This window comes from Apium graveolens, chromosome 9, assembly GCF_009905375.1.
Source record: "Apium graveolens cultivar Ventura chromosome 9, ASM990537v1, whole genome shotgun sequence".
Taxonomy (NCBI): domain Eukaryota; kingdom Viridiplantae; phylum Streptophyta; class Magnoliopsida; order Apiales; family Apiaceae; genus Apium; species Apium graveolens.
The window spans coordinates 153454121-153473094 of record NC_133655.1 but is presented as its reverse complement, the minus strand read 5'-3'; the positions used below and the strand labels follow the sequence as shown (position 1 = coordinate 153473094).

The 18974-nt window shown below is 33.0% G+C and overlaps 1 protein-coding gene across 1 annotated transcript; it reads right to left on the bottom strand.

The window, feature by feature from the left end:
• Positions 1 to 1004: 1004 nt before the first annotated feature.
• Positions 1005 to 10183, bottom strand: LOC141683663 (bifunctional TH2 protein, mitochondrial). Its single transcript, XM_074488412.1, has 6 exons — positions 9697 to 10183; positions 9482 to 9590; positions 5517 to 5807; positions 5006 to 5420; positions 4244 to 4510; positions 1005 to 1878 (listed from the first exon to the last, which is right to left on the bottom strand). Exons 1-6 carry the CDS (start codon positions 10020 to 10022, stop codon positions 1466 to 1468), a joined length of 1821 nt encoding a protein of 606 aa, XP_074344513.1. The 5' UTR covers positions 10023 to 10183; the 3' UTR covers positions 1005 to 1465.
• Positions 10184 to 18974: the final 8791 nt, after the last annotated feature.

The following is an 18974-nucleotide window of genomic DNA, read 5'->3' as shown; positions in this document are numbered from 1 at the left end:
CATTATTCATTAGTCATTACTAATGGAGTTTGCACCAACTTATCAACAGATCCATTAGTTTAAGGGAAAACGTCATTAGTAAAGTTCGAACATAGTCGAGTTGTACACTAATATTTCGTATATATTTTTTAATCGAGCAATTTTAAAATATAATTTATTATTTTACAAGTTGTATCTAGATCACGTGCTAATTTTATCTTACAATTATACGTGGATACTCACACTCTATATTATTTCTTAATCTATATCATTTTATTTTTTAATACAAGTTTTGGGTATATATCCTATTTTATTTTAAATTATTAAAATATTAATTTTAGAAAGCGTACATTATTTTTTAAACTGTCAGTATCGAAATTTTACTATGTTACAGTGTTCGGTTGTTTCTTTACGAAAAACTAAATGTTAAATTTAGAAAGAAAAAACAAAATTTCTAAAGTAATTAAATTGTTGATAAACTATTTAAGTGATTATTAATCTATACTATTATATTAAAGACAAAATATTAAAAGTTTGGTTGTTGTTCATTGATCACTCGATCCAATCCAGGATCGTCAGATCAAATCAACTAGAACCGTTAGATTTATTCTTAAAAAATAGTATTATCTAAGAGGTATAAGATTCAAATTCTGCCAGCAGCATATTAAAATTATAAAAAACAGTATTCTCTATAAGGTTCGAATCCTGCCATCTACGTATCAAAATTACAATTTACAATATATAATGTTAAAAACAATCATGCATCGAACGGGTTATATACTAGTAATCTATTATTTATAATATATATATAAACTTAATCAGAACCGGATTGAGTTATCCGAGCTTATTTTTATGTTCAAGAATGACATATTTAAGTTAAGACCAACTTATTTAAGTAAATAAATCAACCAAACGGCTATGTTCATTAACGGCATCAGTCTCCCAGGAAATGTTATTTTATATACTCAATCGTACGAGTGAAAAATTATATCCTATTTCTCTAAACTACTGCTTTAAAATTGTGATAATAAATAACGATGAGGACCGCTAATATAGATCTTAATAAAGTTACAACAAAGCAAAGATTGGAATTCCCGGAAGGTTATACATGCCTGTAATTCAATATCAATATTCCACAAATATCCCACATTTTCCCATCCATTCATATTATTAACCCAAGCAACTAAAGAATGATTTTAATCTGAAAAAATATACAGCAGGCATTTCGAGACATAAAAATTAGCTCTACAATTGGATTATTGAATGGGCCTTCAATTTAATCAGCTTGAGATAACTTTAGCCGGCCGAATGAATGAATGGCAATTACATCTCTGAGCCGCAGGTCCTGTAATACAAGAAAATGAGAGGGGGAGAGAATTGTGGGCGTCAATAAAACCAGCCGCCAAGATGCATCTATTTTATATCATACTTCATATACCAAAGTTCTTTAGTTTACGCTAACTGACAGGATGGCTTGCAGGTACTCCTATTTCCCCAAGATAAAAGCATTTATCTCGGCCCAACTCTCCACTGTGTATAGAGTGCCAGATAGCCCTTTCCAATAAGCTGAGCTCTTTTCTGTGCAATTTTTCTGCTCCACAACTAAGCCAGGAAACAATGGTACAAAGGATACACCAAAATGACTCCCCACTTTCCTGAGGCTTGAGCTTGAACCAACTACAATTCCCACATCTGCCTCCAGTAGACAAAGCAAATCTCCCACTGAATCTCCAATGTAGACAGTAAGATTTTTCTTGTCACTGCTGTACTCATGGAGGATATCTTTGAAGGCTTGGACCTTGTCCATAGGAGAGTGAACATTATCAATAATTTCGCCAGTGGATGCAGATTCTTCATATGTAAATTCATTTGCATGCACATTTAGAGCATCTAAACCCACTGCTCAAGAATTAAAATCAGAGAACTCAGCAAAGAAAGAATCAGTTGCAAGTACATGAATAAAAATCAAAACAAAAATTGCCTAGGACTAAATTTTGTAACACCAGTTGCATGTTTGATAACTGTAAAGGACAGCAGCAATGCAAGATTTGAAAACCGTTTTTAATAATAATAATAATAATAACAAAGCAGGAGACAAGTCCTTACATAGTACAAACTTAAGCAAAAAACAGCATAATTAACAAATATCCACAAAAGGGCTCCCCCACCCAAGGTACCCAAGAGGCGTACAATTTATACCAATTAGACGTACAGAGACGTAACAACTTTTACCAATAACAAAAAAACATGTGTTACAATCTACAGTATCCGTATCTATATCTACTTCTTTTTTAACACCACAATTGCAACTGTAATCTATTTTTAAGGATCCAAGTATTGAGGATGTGAAGCCAATAATAGTGCATAGCACATGATGGATATCAATTCAAAAGTAGCCTCATCCAATAACCAAGTACAGCATTAAACACTGAACATCACTAATCAGACTTCCATGAGAACTTGTACAGACCAAAAAATATAATCTCAGCACATATCTCTGGTTCAGACGAACACTTGCAGAGCCCCATCTAAGTTTTTCTAAGAACAAAACTATACATTGAGAACAAAACTGAGAGATAATTCAACAAGCATACTAATGAGAATGGAATAGGAAATCAGTAACTGAACATCTATGTCTGATAAAAAAATATAGAACTACAGCTTCTAAGAAGAAATGCTGAAATTTATAATAAATCTGCATGGAAGTAAAGGCAAGCTTGGGGAAATTGTGATGACTTGCGAGGTACTGCACAAAAGTCATATCTCTTATCCGAAGCATTGTAGTCCATTAGAGATTTCCACCTCTCTTTGTAGCAAGTCGTGAGTACGAGCCTCAGCCTCAGAGGCATGTGTGTTCTAGCAATTAAATATTCGTATATACCCATCTTACAAAACCGCCCCAGTTAACAACAAGAGGCTACAAAGCTTTGATAAATAAATGATCCTATCACACTCAAAATAATTCTATACAGTGAGAATTAGTAGAGGTTCTATGACGTCTCAGTTTCTACTTCAAACCACTAAGTTTATTTCCCCAATCAGCAATAAAAGTTTAAATGAAAGGTTCACTAGTAGGTGAATGCTATCCCTTGGTACTTGGTAAATTCATCCTAAGTTGTAATATGCTTAGTATATGGGGCCAATCACAATTAAGTGTCCTAATTCGATTCAAAATTTAAAGATATCAAATAAGTTGGTATGTTATTTAGATATATAAAACGATACTCAAAATGTTAATAAATATAATTGACCCTTATATCTACATCTTTATACACTACATTAGTAGAATCCTTCAAACTTTCATAGAATTTAACAACTGTCGTTCCAGTGGGGAAATCAAACTTAAAAGCGCCCAATAAAAGTAGCAAGTCTAATTCCAATTAATTATACCATATTAATCCTCTTTAATTCTTAATCCTAGGGAGGGATGTCTATGGATTACTATTTTCTTATATTCCTTTTAATTTATGTTATATATATATAACATAAACAATTAAATATATGTTTACATTATGTAGCAAGTCTAACTCCAATTAATTATACCATATTAATCCTCTTTAATTCTTAATCCTAGGGAGGGATGTCTATGGATTACTATTTTCATATAATCCTTTTGATTTATTTTAAATATATATAACATAAACAATTAAATATATGTTTACATTAGGTGGTAGAAGAAACACGAATTTACAAATGTAATGTATAAAAAGTAGGTATAATTTTGCTTATGTGAAGGTTATATGCCGAATCCTCGCACCCCTGTCCAATTTTAGATCCATATCCACGAATCCAAATTTTTTAAAAACTAAGAGTCTGACACTTGGATCCGCACCCGTATCCGACAACCGCACCCGAGTCCAGGTAACTTAGTAGTTCATAGACTAAATCATAGCTGAAACATTAAAATCTCTGCACATGGTGTTAACAAAGGCTGAAACCACAATAGATTGACACATTGCCGGGTTAGTAAGATAAACACATTAATTCTACGAAGTGCAACATTACAAATCTGTTTCTCTGAATCAAAAACAGAAAAGGAATATCCCAACATCATATAGAATCGCAATACATACTCAAAAGCTTCACAAACAAGTGATAAAAGGTAAAATTTAAAAAGATTGTGCAATGAGGGAATGTACTTGACAAAACAAGTAGAAATGATCATCGCAGCAGTAACAAAGTAGAATAAAAAATGATGCAGAGATTAATGACCAACTGTTTAAAGTGAGTGATCATCTTCCATTCTTTGATTTACAGGACATACCTGACGAGAAAGCAGACCTGATGAGATCTCCGCACCAACAATACGAAAGGACATGGACGTTTTTTTTCCAATTTTCGTTTCCTATTATACTCTTGAAGAAACCTGGGCAACCATCTTGGAGGATAAGACGCTCCCCAGCACGTTTAATATCATCAAAATACAGACCCTTTAGTACCCCAGACTGAATTACCCTTGTATTAGCCTTTTCCTCAAAATCTGATAGCTGCTCTAGTCCTTTTATCAAATCATCATATTTGAATTTCTCCGCTAAAAATTACAGGAAGAAAAGGCCTGATCATTTAACTGCTAGAAATTCAGGAGACTGATAACTAGAGACTCCGATAGAATGAGAATTCAAAGAGCAGTGAAATTCATAATACTTTTAAGGGGCTAATCAAAGAGATCCCAATTAAGATCCAACAGATGAATGAAGGGATGGCTAAACAACTTCAGTTTTTAGTGCTCGACATATTCTGAACAATACAGAACAAACACTTTATACTGCGAACGCTGCAAGCTAATAGATAAATTGGTAATGATATACTAATACTATTATGTACCACTAACATTATCCTCATTTACATAGTTAAATATCTGTATCACTTACTATATTACTTAAATATTGTGCGACTCATCTATCCACTATCCAAAGAGTCAAACAAACCGATACATCTGATCATCTTGCAAAACAGCTCAAGCCTATGACATCAGCTATAAGACTTTCTAACAAGAAATATTAATAAAGATGTATCGAGAAAATACCTTTTTGACTGAGCAAAATGGTCTCAATGCACTGTTCATACTCCTCTGTATACTGCCCTGAAAGGACTCCCCATGTGTTTCTAAGGTCGGCTGATGGCATTCGAGCAATCTGATTATTCAATTGATCCTGATCAGATTTAGGCGCAGTTACTATTGCAATCTCCGCCAAAATGGCAGAAGAATCAACAACAGTGCACGTCAAGTCAAAATCAGAAAATATCATTAGCTGATACTCCGAGGGATCGCATGTTTTAGTCAGAGGAAGAACAGTCGGCTGAAGAAGGGGTTGAGATAAAAATAATTCTATCTCAAGTTTCATTGCTTGGTAATATAGATTTTCAATTATGTTAAGTTCCTCGCCTGTCAAAGTAACACTTAACCTATCCAGCAAGTCCTCGGTTTGCAGAGCAGCTGCCTAAGTACAACAAGTAGGAAACTTAAAATTTAAAATTAATGGCCTTCAAAATGAATTCCTTCAGTACTAACAGCAATAGGTATTTTCAGAACAGACCTGAAAAGCGGTGCTGGAATAATTGTCGATCCACTTCTTGTAGGGGTGACCGTTCTCATCCAAATTTACAAATTGCTGGAGTTGCTTACCAAGAAAGGCATAAAGTCTCATACAAGGAGTAGTTGCACCCAGAGTGTAAGCTGCAACTTTTGTTTTCTCAAAAGGAGTTGCAAGTTTTCCTGGACCTTTCACTCCTTCAACCTTTCCAGAAGCTGTTGCTAATAAAAAATCTGTGTACTTTACAGTTGCGGGGCTGAGGTTATTCTCTTTAGTTGGGTCAGAACTCCATTCCTACATGGATGGTATGAATTAAAACTATATGCAAAAAAATTTAAAAAACAGAATAAATTTTATAGTATTCAAGAATAAATCTTCCATTTGATGCAATCACTGCTTATGACTTTATTCTTAAGGCGCCTCTTAACTTTAACTTCCAATTTTTTCTAGATTCTGCTACATCCTCAGTAAATTCAATTAACATTACTATTTATTTAGGTTATAGGTAAAATCGTAAACTATATTGTTGTACTTGGTTGGGAAAATGGAATGGAGAATGAAGTCAAAGGGAAAAATGGAGACGGGAGGGAATATTTGGAAAAAAAATATGAGTGCTATTTCACATGATGAGATTTTGAACAGTCAACAATAATATAGTTCAAATTTCATTCATCACAACTAAACAGAACATAAGTAACTTCAATGGTTTGCCTCAGCATAGCATCGCATTTTAGCTTCAGATTCATGTTTTCCTCGAAAATTCATATACTTTACAAAATAACTTTACTAAAGCCTGGTCCAAACACAGCTGGACCTCACCCAATAAAAATCGGAAGTTACACTATAGCAGAAGTTCTGGCAGGAGACAACTGGTAAACGCATGCACCGGAAAATAGAGAAATAAAAGATTTTTTGGAAAATGCATAGAAGGACAAGCTTATATTAAACTGATAATATATATACATATTCAGCTGTTCTTATAGACTAAAGAATTTTTGACAGATTCAGGAAAGATAAAGTTAAAGGACTGTATATTAGATTGTCCTAAAGGTCAGAGAACAAGTAGATGACTGTGAATTGTGATCTTAACTTCTTTATTAACCACAGCCATGCAATTGTAGGATGCATCTGTGTCACAGCATTAGTCTTTAGGGAATTACATGGTAAGCAAGATAAAGTACATTGGACTCGGCTTTTCAAGGCATTTCGACAACCATGCTTAATTTACAATACTGTTTAAAATACTATTTAATTTACAATTCATCCCCCTTCAAACAAATTTATAACGAAGGGCCAGTCAATAGCATAGCTTTTTCTCCTTTCGAAGAAAAGGCCTTTTAAAGGAAACTTAAATTCTCATAGGATGAGGCAATGCTCTAAATCTGATGCAGGACAAATTATAGAAACAAGGATTTATGTAATAGAAACATGAATAAGATAAACTTGGGTGATTCAAAAGCGTAAGAATCACTACCCCAAGAGATCCCAACCGCAGAAGGGAGGAAAGCTATGGATAGCATCCAGTGTTGTTGAAAGGCGCGATTAATTGCACGATTAATGGCGCTTCACGCTTAAGCGCAAGGTGTGCGATTCGAAATTGAGCGATTTGGCGATTATGAAACTGTCCAAAAGGCGCTTGTGAAGCGCTAAAAGGTGCTAAAAAGCGGTAAAAGGCGCTAAGAAACGCAAAAAGGCGCTCATAACAGTAAAAAATAGTAATACTCTAAAAATGAAGGGTCAACTAAAAAACAACCCTAGAGTGTTTCATACAACAATCAACCTCCATCAATAGATCTCTCAATGGTGACTAAATCGCAGCCTCCACCTAAAAGTAAGTCGGAGATTGACTTAGACAACCATAAAACTTTTGAATCAGAGTACCTTATTGTTTAAAGCTTCATGATTGACATTATAAACATTTTATTTATGTTCTTTCTAATGTTTATCTTAAGTACTCTTTCCTTGTCAAACTTGTGATTTTTTTGGGTCAAAAGGCGCGCAAATAATAGCGCTTCGCAATTCGCTCTTTAAATTTGGGGTTTGCGCCTTTCTATAATCTACACCTTAAAAACACTGATCGCATCCTATAAAAGAACCCAAATCAATATGTATTCAACAACATATTATTCAAGTCTAAGTAAAAATGTGGGGATTACAACACTTATGTAGAATATAGGAACTCTAATTGAATAACCTAATGGACTAAGGCCCGATAAGAATTGGGCTAATCATATAACACATTTAATAACCCACTAGCCCCACTTATAAAACATATAAACAAATAATTCTAATTCTCTCTAAACTATATACAAATAAACCAATTAATATTGTATATAAAAATCTTCAATCCCATTCCTCATCAAAATCTGATCAGTAGCACAGGATCAGCAGGGATGCAATTGGAAAAAAAGAGCAGATGGGGGTGTAAATTGTCAGCCAATAGTGTTGCTCAAGGATTAAAGGATATCTTAGCTGAAGCAGTGTACGAACAAGCAATATTTCCATCTCCTTAAGAACATAATCCTAGAAAGAGATCAGCAACTATAATATCTAGGTTTAGATGGACTTTAAGGTTCATCACTTGCTTCTGAGCAAGCAAAAGGAACCACAATGGTATAATAAGAATGACATTCGTGATCAAGATGTAAAGCTAGAAGAAAAGATTGTGTGCAATTAAAATATCAACATGTGTGTATGGGAAAATTTGTGAAAAGCTCTGGGACTTAAAGAGGTCTTCTTAGAGCTAATAAACATATGGTACATAAAGATGGTTAATTGGTACAGGGAATAGAAAACACTAGGTAAGTTGATTTACAGTTCTTGCGGGCACCAAGAATAACAAATAACATTCCTGTGGAGAGAAGGCATTAAAGAGGAAGGAGTTCAAGCCACCAAAGAGAAAGAAACAAAGTGTTCCCCCCACGGAAGGAAATCATGAATCTGAGGTATAATAAAATTGCTTCTAAAGATAAATGCTTTTAACATCAAGATAAGAAAATTTCTGACTTTAGTGATAGCTGGTATACTTCGAGAATGAGACACTCATTCTTCCATAAAGGCATCCATATATATTAATACTTCAAACTGAGCTACTAAACCCTAAAGGGAACAAATTAAAATGAGTCATCACTTAAAAACATAGCAGACACACATTTTTTAAACCCTGCAGTTTTGGTTAATATCATACATACATGGCCACTAGGTTTTATAGATCAAAAGGTTTAAATATTTCAAATCTCCGTAGAGACGGCAAATTTGTTTTGTAAAACTAAGTGCGTCCATTCTATATTTTATCATTCTGTATGCTAGGAAATCCTCTGTGTTTAGTGAGGACTCTAGGTATTTCCTGAAATAGGGGTTTTAAGGAATCTATCTCTTTTTTGAAAGAACACATGGTTAACGATTTCAGACTGTATATCCATTGATGGATGGAAACCTAGAATAACTTCTTCTAAAATGATTTTTTCTCTTTTACTGGATTATTGCGAAAGAGGAGATTCTTTATATGACAACCATATGTAGGAACAGCAGGCGCCTGCTATCTTCAAGGTTGAGGTGCTTCCCTGTGTTCACATATTATTAATTGGTAAGAGGTGTTTTTACTTGTGGGGATATTGGAGACACAAGCACAGAACATTTTACAGGGTTCTTGGAAGAACCAAGCACTAGTGTTATCTATTCTAATTTAAATTGTGATGAAACACCAGGCTATGTCATGCAAGAAATTAACTAAACACCACCTGAAACAATAGAACAAATGTAGAAAGTTCAACAAGGCGAACTAATAGTTGTCTTCATTCTGAAACCAATTTGGATTCACATGGGAATACACTTAGCTGAATTCAGTACTCATAAGACTTAGCATCGGATTATAAAGTAACACATATGTACTTAATCACAGTATTTTGTCTAAAAAAACACCGAGTAAATTAAACAAAACGAAAAGAAAATGATAAAAAAGAAATTACTTGAACAAAAGAATCATGCATCTTGAGTTCTTCAAGAACACTCTTCCTCAAATCATTAAAATCAACCTTTGCATCATCATCATCGCAGCATTCCTCAGCCAATTCATACCTAACAAAAAAAAATACAACAAACAAAACCCAAAATATCAAGAAAATCAAAAACCCATCAAACCCCAAAATGAAGAAATAAAAAGCCCATGAAAATAAAATATTACGCTTGGGCAAAAGCCTTGAGAAAGTGGAAATCTTGAGAGATATAATGCCTAAAAGAATCAAGAGAGAGATTCCCAGAAGCCAAAGAAACAACAAAAGGATTATAAAGAGCATGGATCGATTCTTTATGAAATTTGATCCATAATCTCTTTGCAATCCCCACTTCACTAGTACTAGTACTAGTATTACTAGTCTTTGCTGAAGCCATTGCCATTGTAGTAGTAGAAATTGTGGTTATTGTTCTTCTTCTTGTTTTTGTTAGTAAAAATGATAAAGTGGATGACAATGATCTTGATTGTACAACAAAGATTTGTGAAATAGACTGCATCAATCAATCCAATCCAACCCAATTCAATCCAATCCAATATTATAGGGATGGATGGAAAATGATTTTATTCAGACAGACACAGAGGGAGAGAGTTTCGGGATTTAGGGATTCTACGAGGACTTTTAAATCTTTGCGTGCTTCTGTGTCACTGTATGTACATTGTTTTGTATTTTGTACCTGTTTCGGTATATGGCAGGGCAGCCATTTCTTTTTTATGTCAAGTGTTAGTAAAAAACGGAAATTAATCGGTAAATACATGATTAATTCAATAATTAATAATTAATCAAAATATTTATTTGATATTTTTATTAAAATATTAATTTAATTAATTAATTAAGTTAAATATATTAATTTACGAAAAATGTAGTGATAATCGGATTATTATATAGACTTGGAAGAGTGTCTTGGAATGATTAATCTGTAAAATCGGTAATTTTTAAAATAGAGTCCAATAATAATAACAGACTTAATTGTGAAATAATCTAATTATTGAAACTAGCACGGAAATGGATGATGATTTTTTTTTAACACATGATTTCATTCTTTTAACTAGATTAACGATACGTCAGTGTAATTTCTAATTAAAATAGAAATAATGGTTAAAAGGGTAAAATTATTTCGCATTAAGTAAAATATGATTTCAATTATTGTTTAAGTCAGTATTATCAAACTCCCTCCAAAAAAATCATATTCCCATCATTCATCGAGTAAAAACTTTAACCCCAATATAATCAGGCGATCCAAAGCAAATTAATAAGAAAAAATGGTGTGGATGTTGAGATCAAAAAAAGATCAGAAAGTCATATGAATTTCCGCAATATATTGGTAATTACTGAATTCATAATACATGCACATGGTATTTATTTAATTGTATGTTGTTAAAGAAATTAGGATTTTTACTTGTAAAAGATAGTCATGTGTATGTCGTATATGTTAATACGCATATTGTATATATTTATGCAAGTATATGAGTATGTCGTATATCTGTCGTAATTTTTAATCTGTGTTGTATGCAATTTATAAAGGGTTGTTACAATTTATGGTATAAGCTTCCAAAAACAACAATGGATTTAGGGTTATTTGAGTTATAATCTGATGAAGAATTGATACTTTTTGTGACGGCCTCAACCCGGGGTCAGGGGCTGACGTCACCAAAAATATAACAAACCACAAATATAATCTACTAATTTAACATTATTATACCAACACGACCCCACACCAAGATCCGATACAGGTTCAAGTATTATTTAGGTTACAAAACTTCAACTAACTTTTTTAACAAGTTTGACACTCTAACTTAATACAACAACTCATCAGATCACATGGTCTGATGCAAACTACCTCGGAGGAGCCAGGTCCTGAAGAGGCTGAGACTCGGTTCTGCCAAGGTCGGATGGGTCTTCTAGATATCTGCAATATATATATATATATATTTATATTTATATTTATATATATATATAAAATAAGATGCAAGGGTGAGCAATCAATTGCTCAACAATACCACTATTTGAATAACAAGTAAAGTAGTTTATAAAAACAGTTATAGGAACGGAAATCATAACTCGTTTATGAAAATAAATAAAACAGGTATAAACTGGATATCAACAACTAGCATGCTCTATAAAACGTATCATCTGTTGTGTGCTGTGTGAATATCAGAGTCCAATTTTAGCATGCTATTTTCATTTATAAATCCATTGTTCCATTACAAAAAACACAAAATCATTTGTTCCGTTACAGGAACCACTAAATTAAAATCAGATATATAATTGGACGAATCATAGGGACAACTGATCAGCCTATCCCACCACAAACCTGTTCCGAAACTCAGAGACTAGCTATTTCTCTGTCACGCTGGACTAAGCGGTTCAAATAGGGCGCGCAACCGACTTAGCCTCTTACGAAAACCCGTTGGGCCGTTACGGGCCTCTTACGCAACCATCCAATATCTGATCCGTTTTATCCAGTTTCAAAAATCACTTATACCTATCTCTTTTAAAACAATCATATCACAACACACTATTCAAAACTTTTCCAATTTTAATCATAATCTAGAGATAGGCATTTTCAGAAGTTACTTTTCCCCAAAACACAATTTTAACGAATATCTTTAAACATAGGGGATACGTAACTTAAAATGTTCTATTCCACTACGTAAATTAAATCAACAGTTATTCATATATACTGAACTTTAAAAGATTTGTTCAGGGGTACTTGACTTGCGAAGCTTTTCAACTAACCCTAGCTTGACTTTTAACCGACTTTAACTCTTGAGTCCTTCGACTGGAACCTACAGAATCGAAATACCCTAGGTTAGACGACCAGTTATGCTTGATATATCCTCGCTAAACACTTTACCCAAACGGTAACGATTTTCGACTCGTACTTATACGCATAATATAGTACACGTAATAATAATACACGTAACAATCAGGGTTCGATTAGTATTTAAATATATACGCTCGACTCATATTTAAAATAATTTTCAGAAAATTTGGACAACGGCTCCTCTATTTGTAGACCTACCCGTCGAAACATCATCGACGCCAAACTCCCAACAAATCCAATCCACAATTTATGACTCGATACAACTCGTAACACCAATATTTATTTACATTTCAAAAATAATTTATAAGAATCGTTTTATTTATTTTATATATTTAGGACTCTGATAAAAATCATCACCGTCCACCGTTGACTCACCGAAGTTCACCGTCAACGGCGGTAAAATTTACGGGTACCCGATTAATTTCGGGTTTTCAACGTAAATTCCACCGATTCAATTTAATTATTTTCCGCACGAAAATATATTTTATATCATGAATGTTACTCGAATAATTCCTGCAGAAAAATAATAATTAAGAAAATCAATTCGAATTATTCGAATTAACCAAGGCGCACAGCAAGGAAACACAGGGCAACAATCGCACACAGACACAACCACACACAGGCGCAACCACCACGCGCCACCAACCCCTTCGAACAACCGAAAAGGGGCGGCACCACTAACACACAAAATAGCGCACACAATATATATATATATATATATATATATATATATATATATATATAAGCCAACATGAACAATCACAGAAACAAGCAACACGGCGGCTCACCGGAAAAATACGACATGTCGACGAACCGGAGCAACAAAGAAGAAGAAGAACGGGGAGAAAGAAGAGGGAGAAAGGGAGAGATAAGGGGAGAGTGAGTAGAGTGAGAGAGAGCAACATAGATCGAGAGAGAGCACAAAGAGATGAACACAGGGCTCGTTTGTGCCTATGTGTGTGTGTGTGTGTTGTGTTTTATTAATTTTTTATTATTTTCTTAACAGGTGGCTAAACACAGGAACAACCACGCAGCAATGCATTGCTATAAAACTGACACGTATCCTGTTTCGCTGTTTATAAAAATTTTGGTTCGTTTCCTTGAAAAATAACGAATCAGCTGTGCATCAAAACTTATCGAAAAATTACAAATTTAATACCAAAATTCTCAAAATATCTTAAAGTTAATAAAATAAAATCTCCATAATTTTTAATTTATTTTTAAAATACAACTCATGCCCGCATTTAACAATTTAACGAATAAACGTGCTGGTGAATTTAATCCCAAAAATTTCCAAAAAAAAATCAAAATTCTCATAATATTATAAACTTAGTAAAATATGAGCTTCATAATTTTTGAAGAATTCTGGAATTAAATACTAATTTTACAAATAAATGCAATCAGAAATCATTTAAAGATAAATAATAAATGATTTATTGATTTCTAAATTTTATAAAATCCAAAAAAAATATTTATTGAATTATAAAATAATAAAAACAATTTTTAGAGATAATCCAAATATTTATAAAAGTAAATCTGCAAGAAAACCACTTTTAAAAGTGAAAACAAAACACTATAGCTCAATAATTAATTACACAGATAAGCCTCACACACCAATAATTACGCATACATAATAATAAAACAATACACGACTAACATAACCTATACACATACTTTATTTATTTAATAATTCAATAATTACACATTTAAATAATATAAAAGTATACGAGTCGTTATACTTTTGTCTACTCTGCTTAATTCAAATAATAGGCCTAAGAGTAATAGGTATGTTGAGATGTATGTAGCAAAAATTGAATCTTCAATAATTAAATTTTTAAGCTGTGAAGATTATGTTATGAATTCAAGTGACAGTGGTGATGAGAGTTTTCATTTAGATGATTCCAACAAGGATGATAGTCATGATGATCTCATATTTGAGAAGATTGTAGATAAAACAGTTCATAAAGACTTTGATCACAGTGAAAAACCTTTTGAACAACCTGAGAGAGATGATTATGCAAATACAAATGATTCGAGTGTGTATACAGGGGGTGATGAGGGGAGGATGACAGTAAATTTTACTGATGATGATGAGGCAAACTATCCAATTTTTAATGTAAAGTTGATATAGAGAGACCAGTATCTGAGTTCGGGATGATGTTGTAAGGCCCGTGAAATTTTGAAGTATGTAATATAATCATGTTATTCTATATTTTCCTTTAGCTCTTAGAAATCGCTCAGATCAAATTATTAGAATTCTGGATACAACGTGATGATGCATTTCAAATATTGGAATATGACTTATATTTATAACCAGGAGCAGCAGAAATTATTGTTATTTTTTTTCTTAAATAATAATTATGTTTTGATTATATTTACATATTTATTATTACATATTGTTGGAAATTTAATAGTGAGTGCACTAGTTATTTGTTGATTACTATTATTTCGAAAATGTTCAAGTAATATTTATATTGATATTTTCATATTAGTGTGGTTGAGATTGTAATTTATTAATATTTTTGTTTGGTGAGTGATCGTAATGCTATATAGTGTTATTATATGTGGTTGACTAACATCACATATTAGTTATTTGTATTCTAACATTTTATTGGGTTTTGATAAAAAAATTAATTGATTTTTGTATTTAAATATTTATAATTCAGTAAGAGAACTGAATTATGAATTTTTAGTTTATTTAATTTTATATAAAATATTCTCGAGAGATTACTTATATTAAAATTAATCTTGAAATATTATAATTTATGAGTTTTCTAATGTTGGCGAATAATTATTAATTATCAATATTTAAGTAGGTATTAGATTTTGTTAATAAAATGGTTATTTTAGAGAAAACTAGATGCTTCTAGATTAGTTGAGAATTTGTAAGAGATATGTTTTTATTATTTTATAAGTGGTTTATATATATGAACTAGCTTTCTTTATGTTCTCAATTCCCCAACTAAACACATTGGAAACCTACAAATTTATTTCAAAAGAATAAGGTAACCTATTAAATTTTACGGAGATCATAATAATAAATAAACCGTTGGTGGTCGGGAATATGCAGAACCGCCACAGCAGCGACAATGATGTTGGGTTGCCGAAAAACGGAGGAAAGGAGGGGGTTCGGGTGTGTGTTTTTGGTTGGGTGAGAATGAATTCGAATGAGTGAAGGGTGTGTGTGTTTATGGAGTGTGCGTGTGTGTGTTTGGGTGCGCTTCGTGCGGTGGCCGAAAATGGTGAAACCACCATCACTGGTGGTGGCGGTGGTGGTTGTGCGATGTGGACGCGAAAAAGAGAGAGGGGGGAGAGAGAAGTTGGCCGAAAATATTATTGTAGTTCGAATTTTAAAAAACGGACAAGACGAAGTATTAAATTGGTGATGAGTGAGTGAAAATCGGGGTTGCAATTGTGTTTAGGCATTTGCCGGAGTCGGGTCGGTCGCTGGCCGCTGGCGGCGGTGTAGTGGTGGTATGGGTGAAGGATAGGGTGAGAGGTTAGAGATGGGGGCAAAAATATAAAGTTCTAATTGGATTTAATCAAGTAATTTTCTAAATGATAACAATAAAAAAATAAAACAAAATATATACTATTATATAATAGACGAAACCTTAAAAGTTTGGTTGGTACGGTCCTTCCTTCAATTACATAATTACCCTTCATTAAATAATTCAGCATTTTACTTTATTACCCTTACTTAATTATTATAGAACCAATTACCTTTTTAAGTAAATATATACTATTATATAATATACGACATTAAAAGTTTGGTTGATGCGGTCAATCCTTTAGTTACATAATTGTCCTTCCTTATTTCAATATTTTACTCAATTGTCCTTACTTAATTAATATATGACCAATTACTTTTATAAGTAAAATACGTTGTTGTTTTTTATTTTCACCAACTAAAACAACTCTTCTTTATAAATATTTTAGACAATTCTTTTTAATCTACACCTTTTTTAAGTAAAACATGTTGCCTTTCTTATTTTCTCCAAATAAAATAAATATTTCTCTAAACATATTATGGATAATTCCTTTTAATATATACTGGTTATTAATTGTTATTCCCAAAAAATCTAAACAAGAATTACAGAAGGGGGGTTGAATGTAATTCTGGCTTCTTTTTTATTTTAAGAATGATTCTTCTACCAATAACTAACTGTGTTTTATTTGCAATGGTGCGAAATAAGAATATAACAGAAATCAAATCACAAAGCAATTAAATACAAGTGTTTAAAAACTTTCTGGTGGATTTTCCGCCAGAGATATAGATTAAGTAGAGAACCCTGTGATACAAATAGTACATAGCTGCTTACAAGTTGAACCATAAGAATTACAGAGAAATTCTTTACATATTTTGCTTTTTCTATTTCTCTAGTCTTTCTTGCTAACTTATATACTTTTCAACTTGCTACACCTTGATTTATATATCACCAAATTACATGATAAAAAGATAAGATAATAAGACAAACTATATCTAGTTTAGCTTCATGCTTCTACACTTTTTTTTCCAGCACCTTTGAATATCATTTGTTTAGCATGGAATGGAAATGCTTCTTTGTTCTCTAAATCCTTCAAACAGGCTACCACATTCCATTTGCATACAATCAACGTATGTGACTGTCAAGTTACTATCAACTGCTCTTTTGAATTTAAACATCCGTTGGAACTTAGATTGATCATCCGTTGGAACTTAGATTGATCATCCATTGGAGCTTTATCTGAGCATCCGTTGGAACTCCTTGTGTGATGAAAGCCCTTTCCTTTTGCTTGAGCAACTCAAAGTATTTTTGCTTATAATCAATATGCTCAAACTTCTTTTTACCAGAATCAGGCTTACTGCACTCATTAGCAAAATGACCTACCAAGCCACACTTGAAACACTTGAAATTAGACTTGACAACCATGTTTCTGTTTGGCTTGGATGCTCCAAAATTCTTTTTAAATTTGAGCTTGGCAAATCTCCTGGATAGAAAAGCAAGATGCTCATCTATGTCATCCATGTCATCTTGACTAATTTGGTCTTCATTTTCAGCTACTAGCCCTTTTCCCTTGCCTTCACAAACTTTAGGGTTTAATGCAGAATCAACAGCTTCAACCTTTGTCTCCTTCTCCTTTTCTTCCTCAGCAACCAATGCAATGGATCCTCCCTTCTTTTTTCCTTTCTCCATCTTTTATCTTTCTCTATTTCAAGCTCATAAGTCTTTAGAATCCCATACAGTCTATCCAAGGTGAATTCCTTGTAGTCTTGAGAATTTCTCAATGAGACTGTCATAGGCTTTCATTCCTTTGGCAGAGATCTAAGGAATTTGAGGTTTGAATCTTTTGTCTGATAGATTCTTCCATGCAATTTTAGAGCATTCAGTAGTTTTTGGAATCTACTGAAAATATCAGTGAGTGACTCACCTTTTCACTATGGAAATGCTCATATTGTTGGATCAAAAGTTGCTTTTTGTTCTCCCTTACTTGCTCAGTTCCATCACATATGACTTGAATTGTGTCCCAGACATCCTTAACAGTTTTGCAGTTTATGATGTTGTCAAACATGTCACCATCAACACCATTAAACAAAATGTTCATGGCCTTTTTATCCTTATGAACTTGTTCAATATCAGGATCAGACCATTCTGGTCTAGGCTTTGGGACAGATGGTTCATTTCCTGTAGCAGCTCTCATAGGGACATGTGGACCTTTTTGAATACAGTCCACATATGCTTCATCTTGAGATAGGAGATGCAGGTGCATTTTCACCTTCTAATGGTGATAGTTGTCTTTGTCCATAAATGGAATCTTTACTCCAACATCTTTTCTGCTCATCTTGTTAGTTGTTGTGATCTTTAAACTCTTAGTTCTTCAAGAGCATGCTCTGATACCAATTGTTATTCCCAAACAATCTAAACAAGAATTACAGAAGGGGGGTTGAATGTAATTCTGGCTTCTTTTTTTTTATTTTAAGAATGATTCTTCTACCAATAACTAACTGTGTTTGATTTGCAATGGTGCAGAATAAGAATATAACAGAAATCAAATCACAAAGCAATTAAATACAAGTATTTAAAAACTTTCTGGTGGATTGAACTTTTCCACTAGAGATATATATTAAGCAGAGAACTTAGTGATACAAATAGTACATAGTTGCTTACAAGTTGAACAACAAGAACTACAGAGAAATTCTTTACAGGTTTTGCTTTTTCTATTTCTCCAGTCTTTCTTGCTAACTTAGATACTTTTCAACTTGCTACACCTTAGTTTATATATCACCAGGTTACATGATAAAAATATAAGATAATAAGATAAAATATATCTAGTCTAGCTTCATGCTTCTACACTTCTCTTTCCAGCATCTTTGAATATCATTTGTTTAGCACTGAATGGAAATGCTTTTTTATTCTCTGAATCCTTCAAACAGGCTCTCACATTCCATTTGCATACAATCAACGCATGTGACTGTCAAGTCACTATCAACTGCTCTTTTGAATTTAAACATTTTTTGTAACTTAGATTGATCATCCGTTGGAACTTAGATTGATCATCCGTTGGAGATTTATCTGAGCATCCGTTGGAACTCAGGTTGATCATCCGTCGAGACTTATATTGATCATCCGTTGAGACTATCTT

Excerpts from the sequence above, each read along its gene's own strand:
- LOC141683663 (XM_074488412.1), bottom strand. The coding sequence starts at position 10,022 with ATGCAGTCTATTTCACAAATCTTTGTTGTACAATCAAGATCATTGTCA. Across the intron at positions 5,808-9,481 it reads TGCATGATTCTTTTGTTCAA|GAATGGAGTTCTGACCCAAC; the intron begins GTAATTTCTTTT and ends CCATCCATGTAG. Across the intron at positions 5,421-5,516 it reads ATTCCAGCACCGCTTTTCAG|GCAGCTGCTCTGCAAACCGA; the intron begins GTCTGTTCTGAA and ends TGTTGTACTTAG.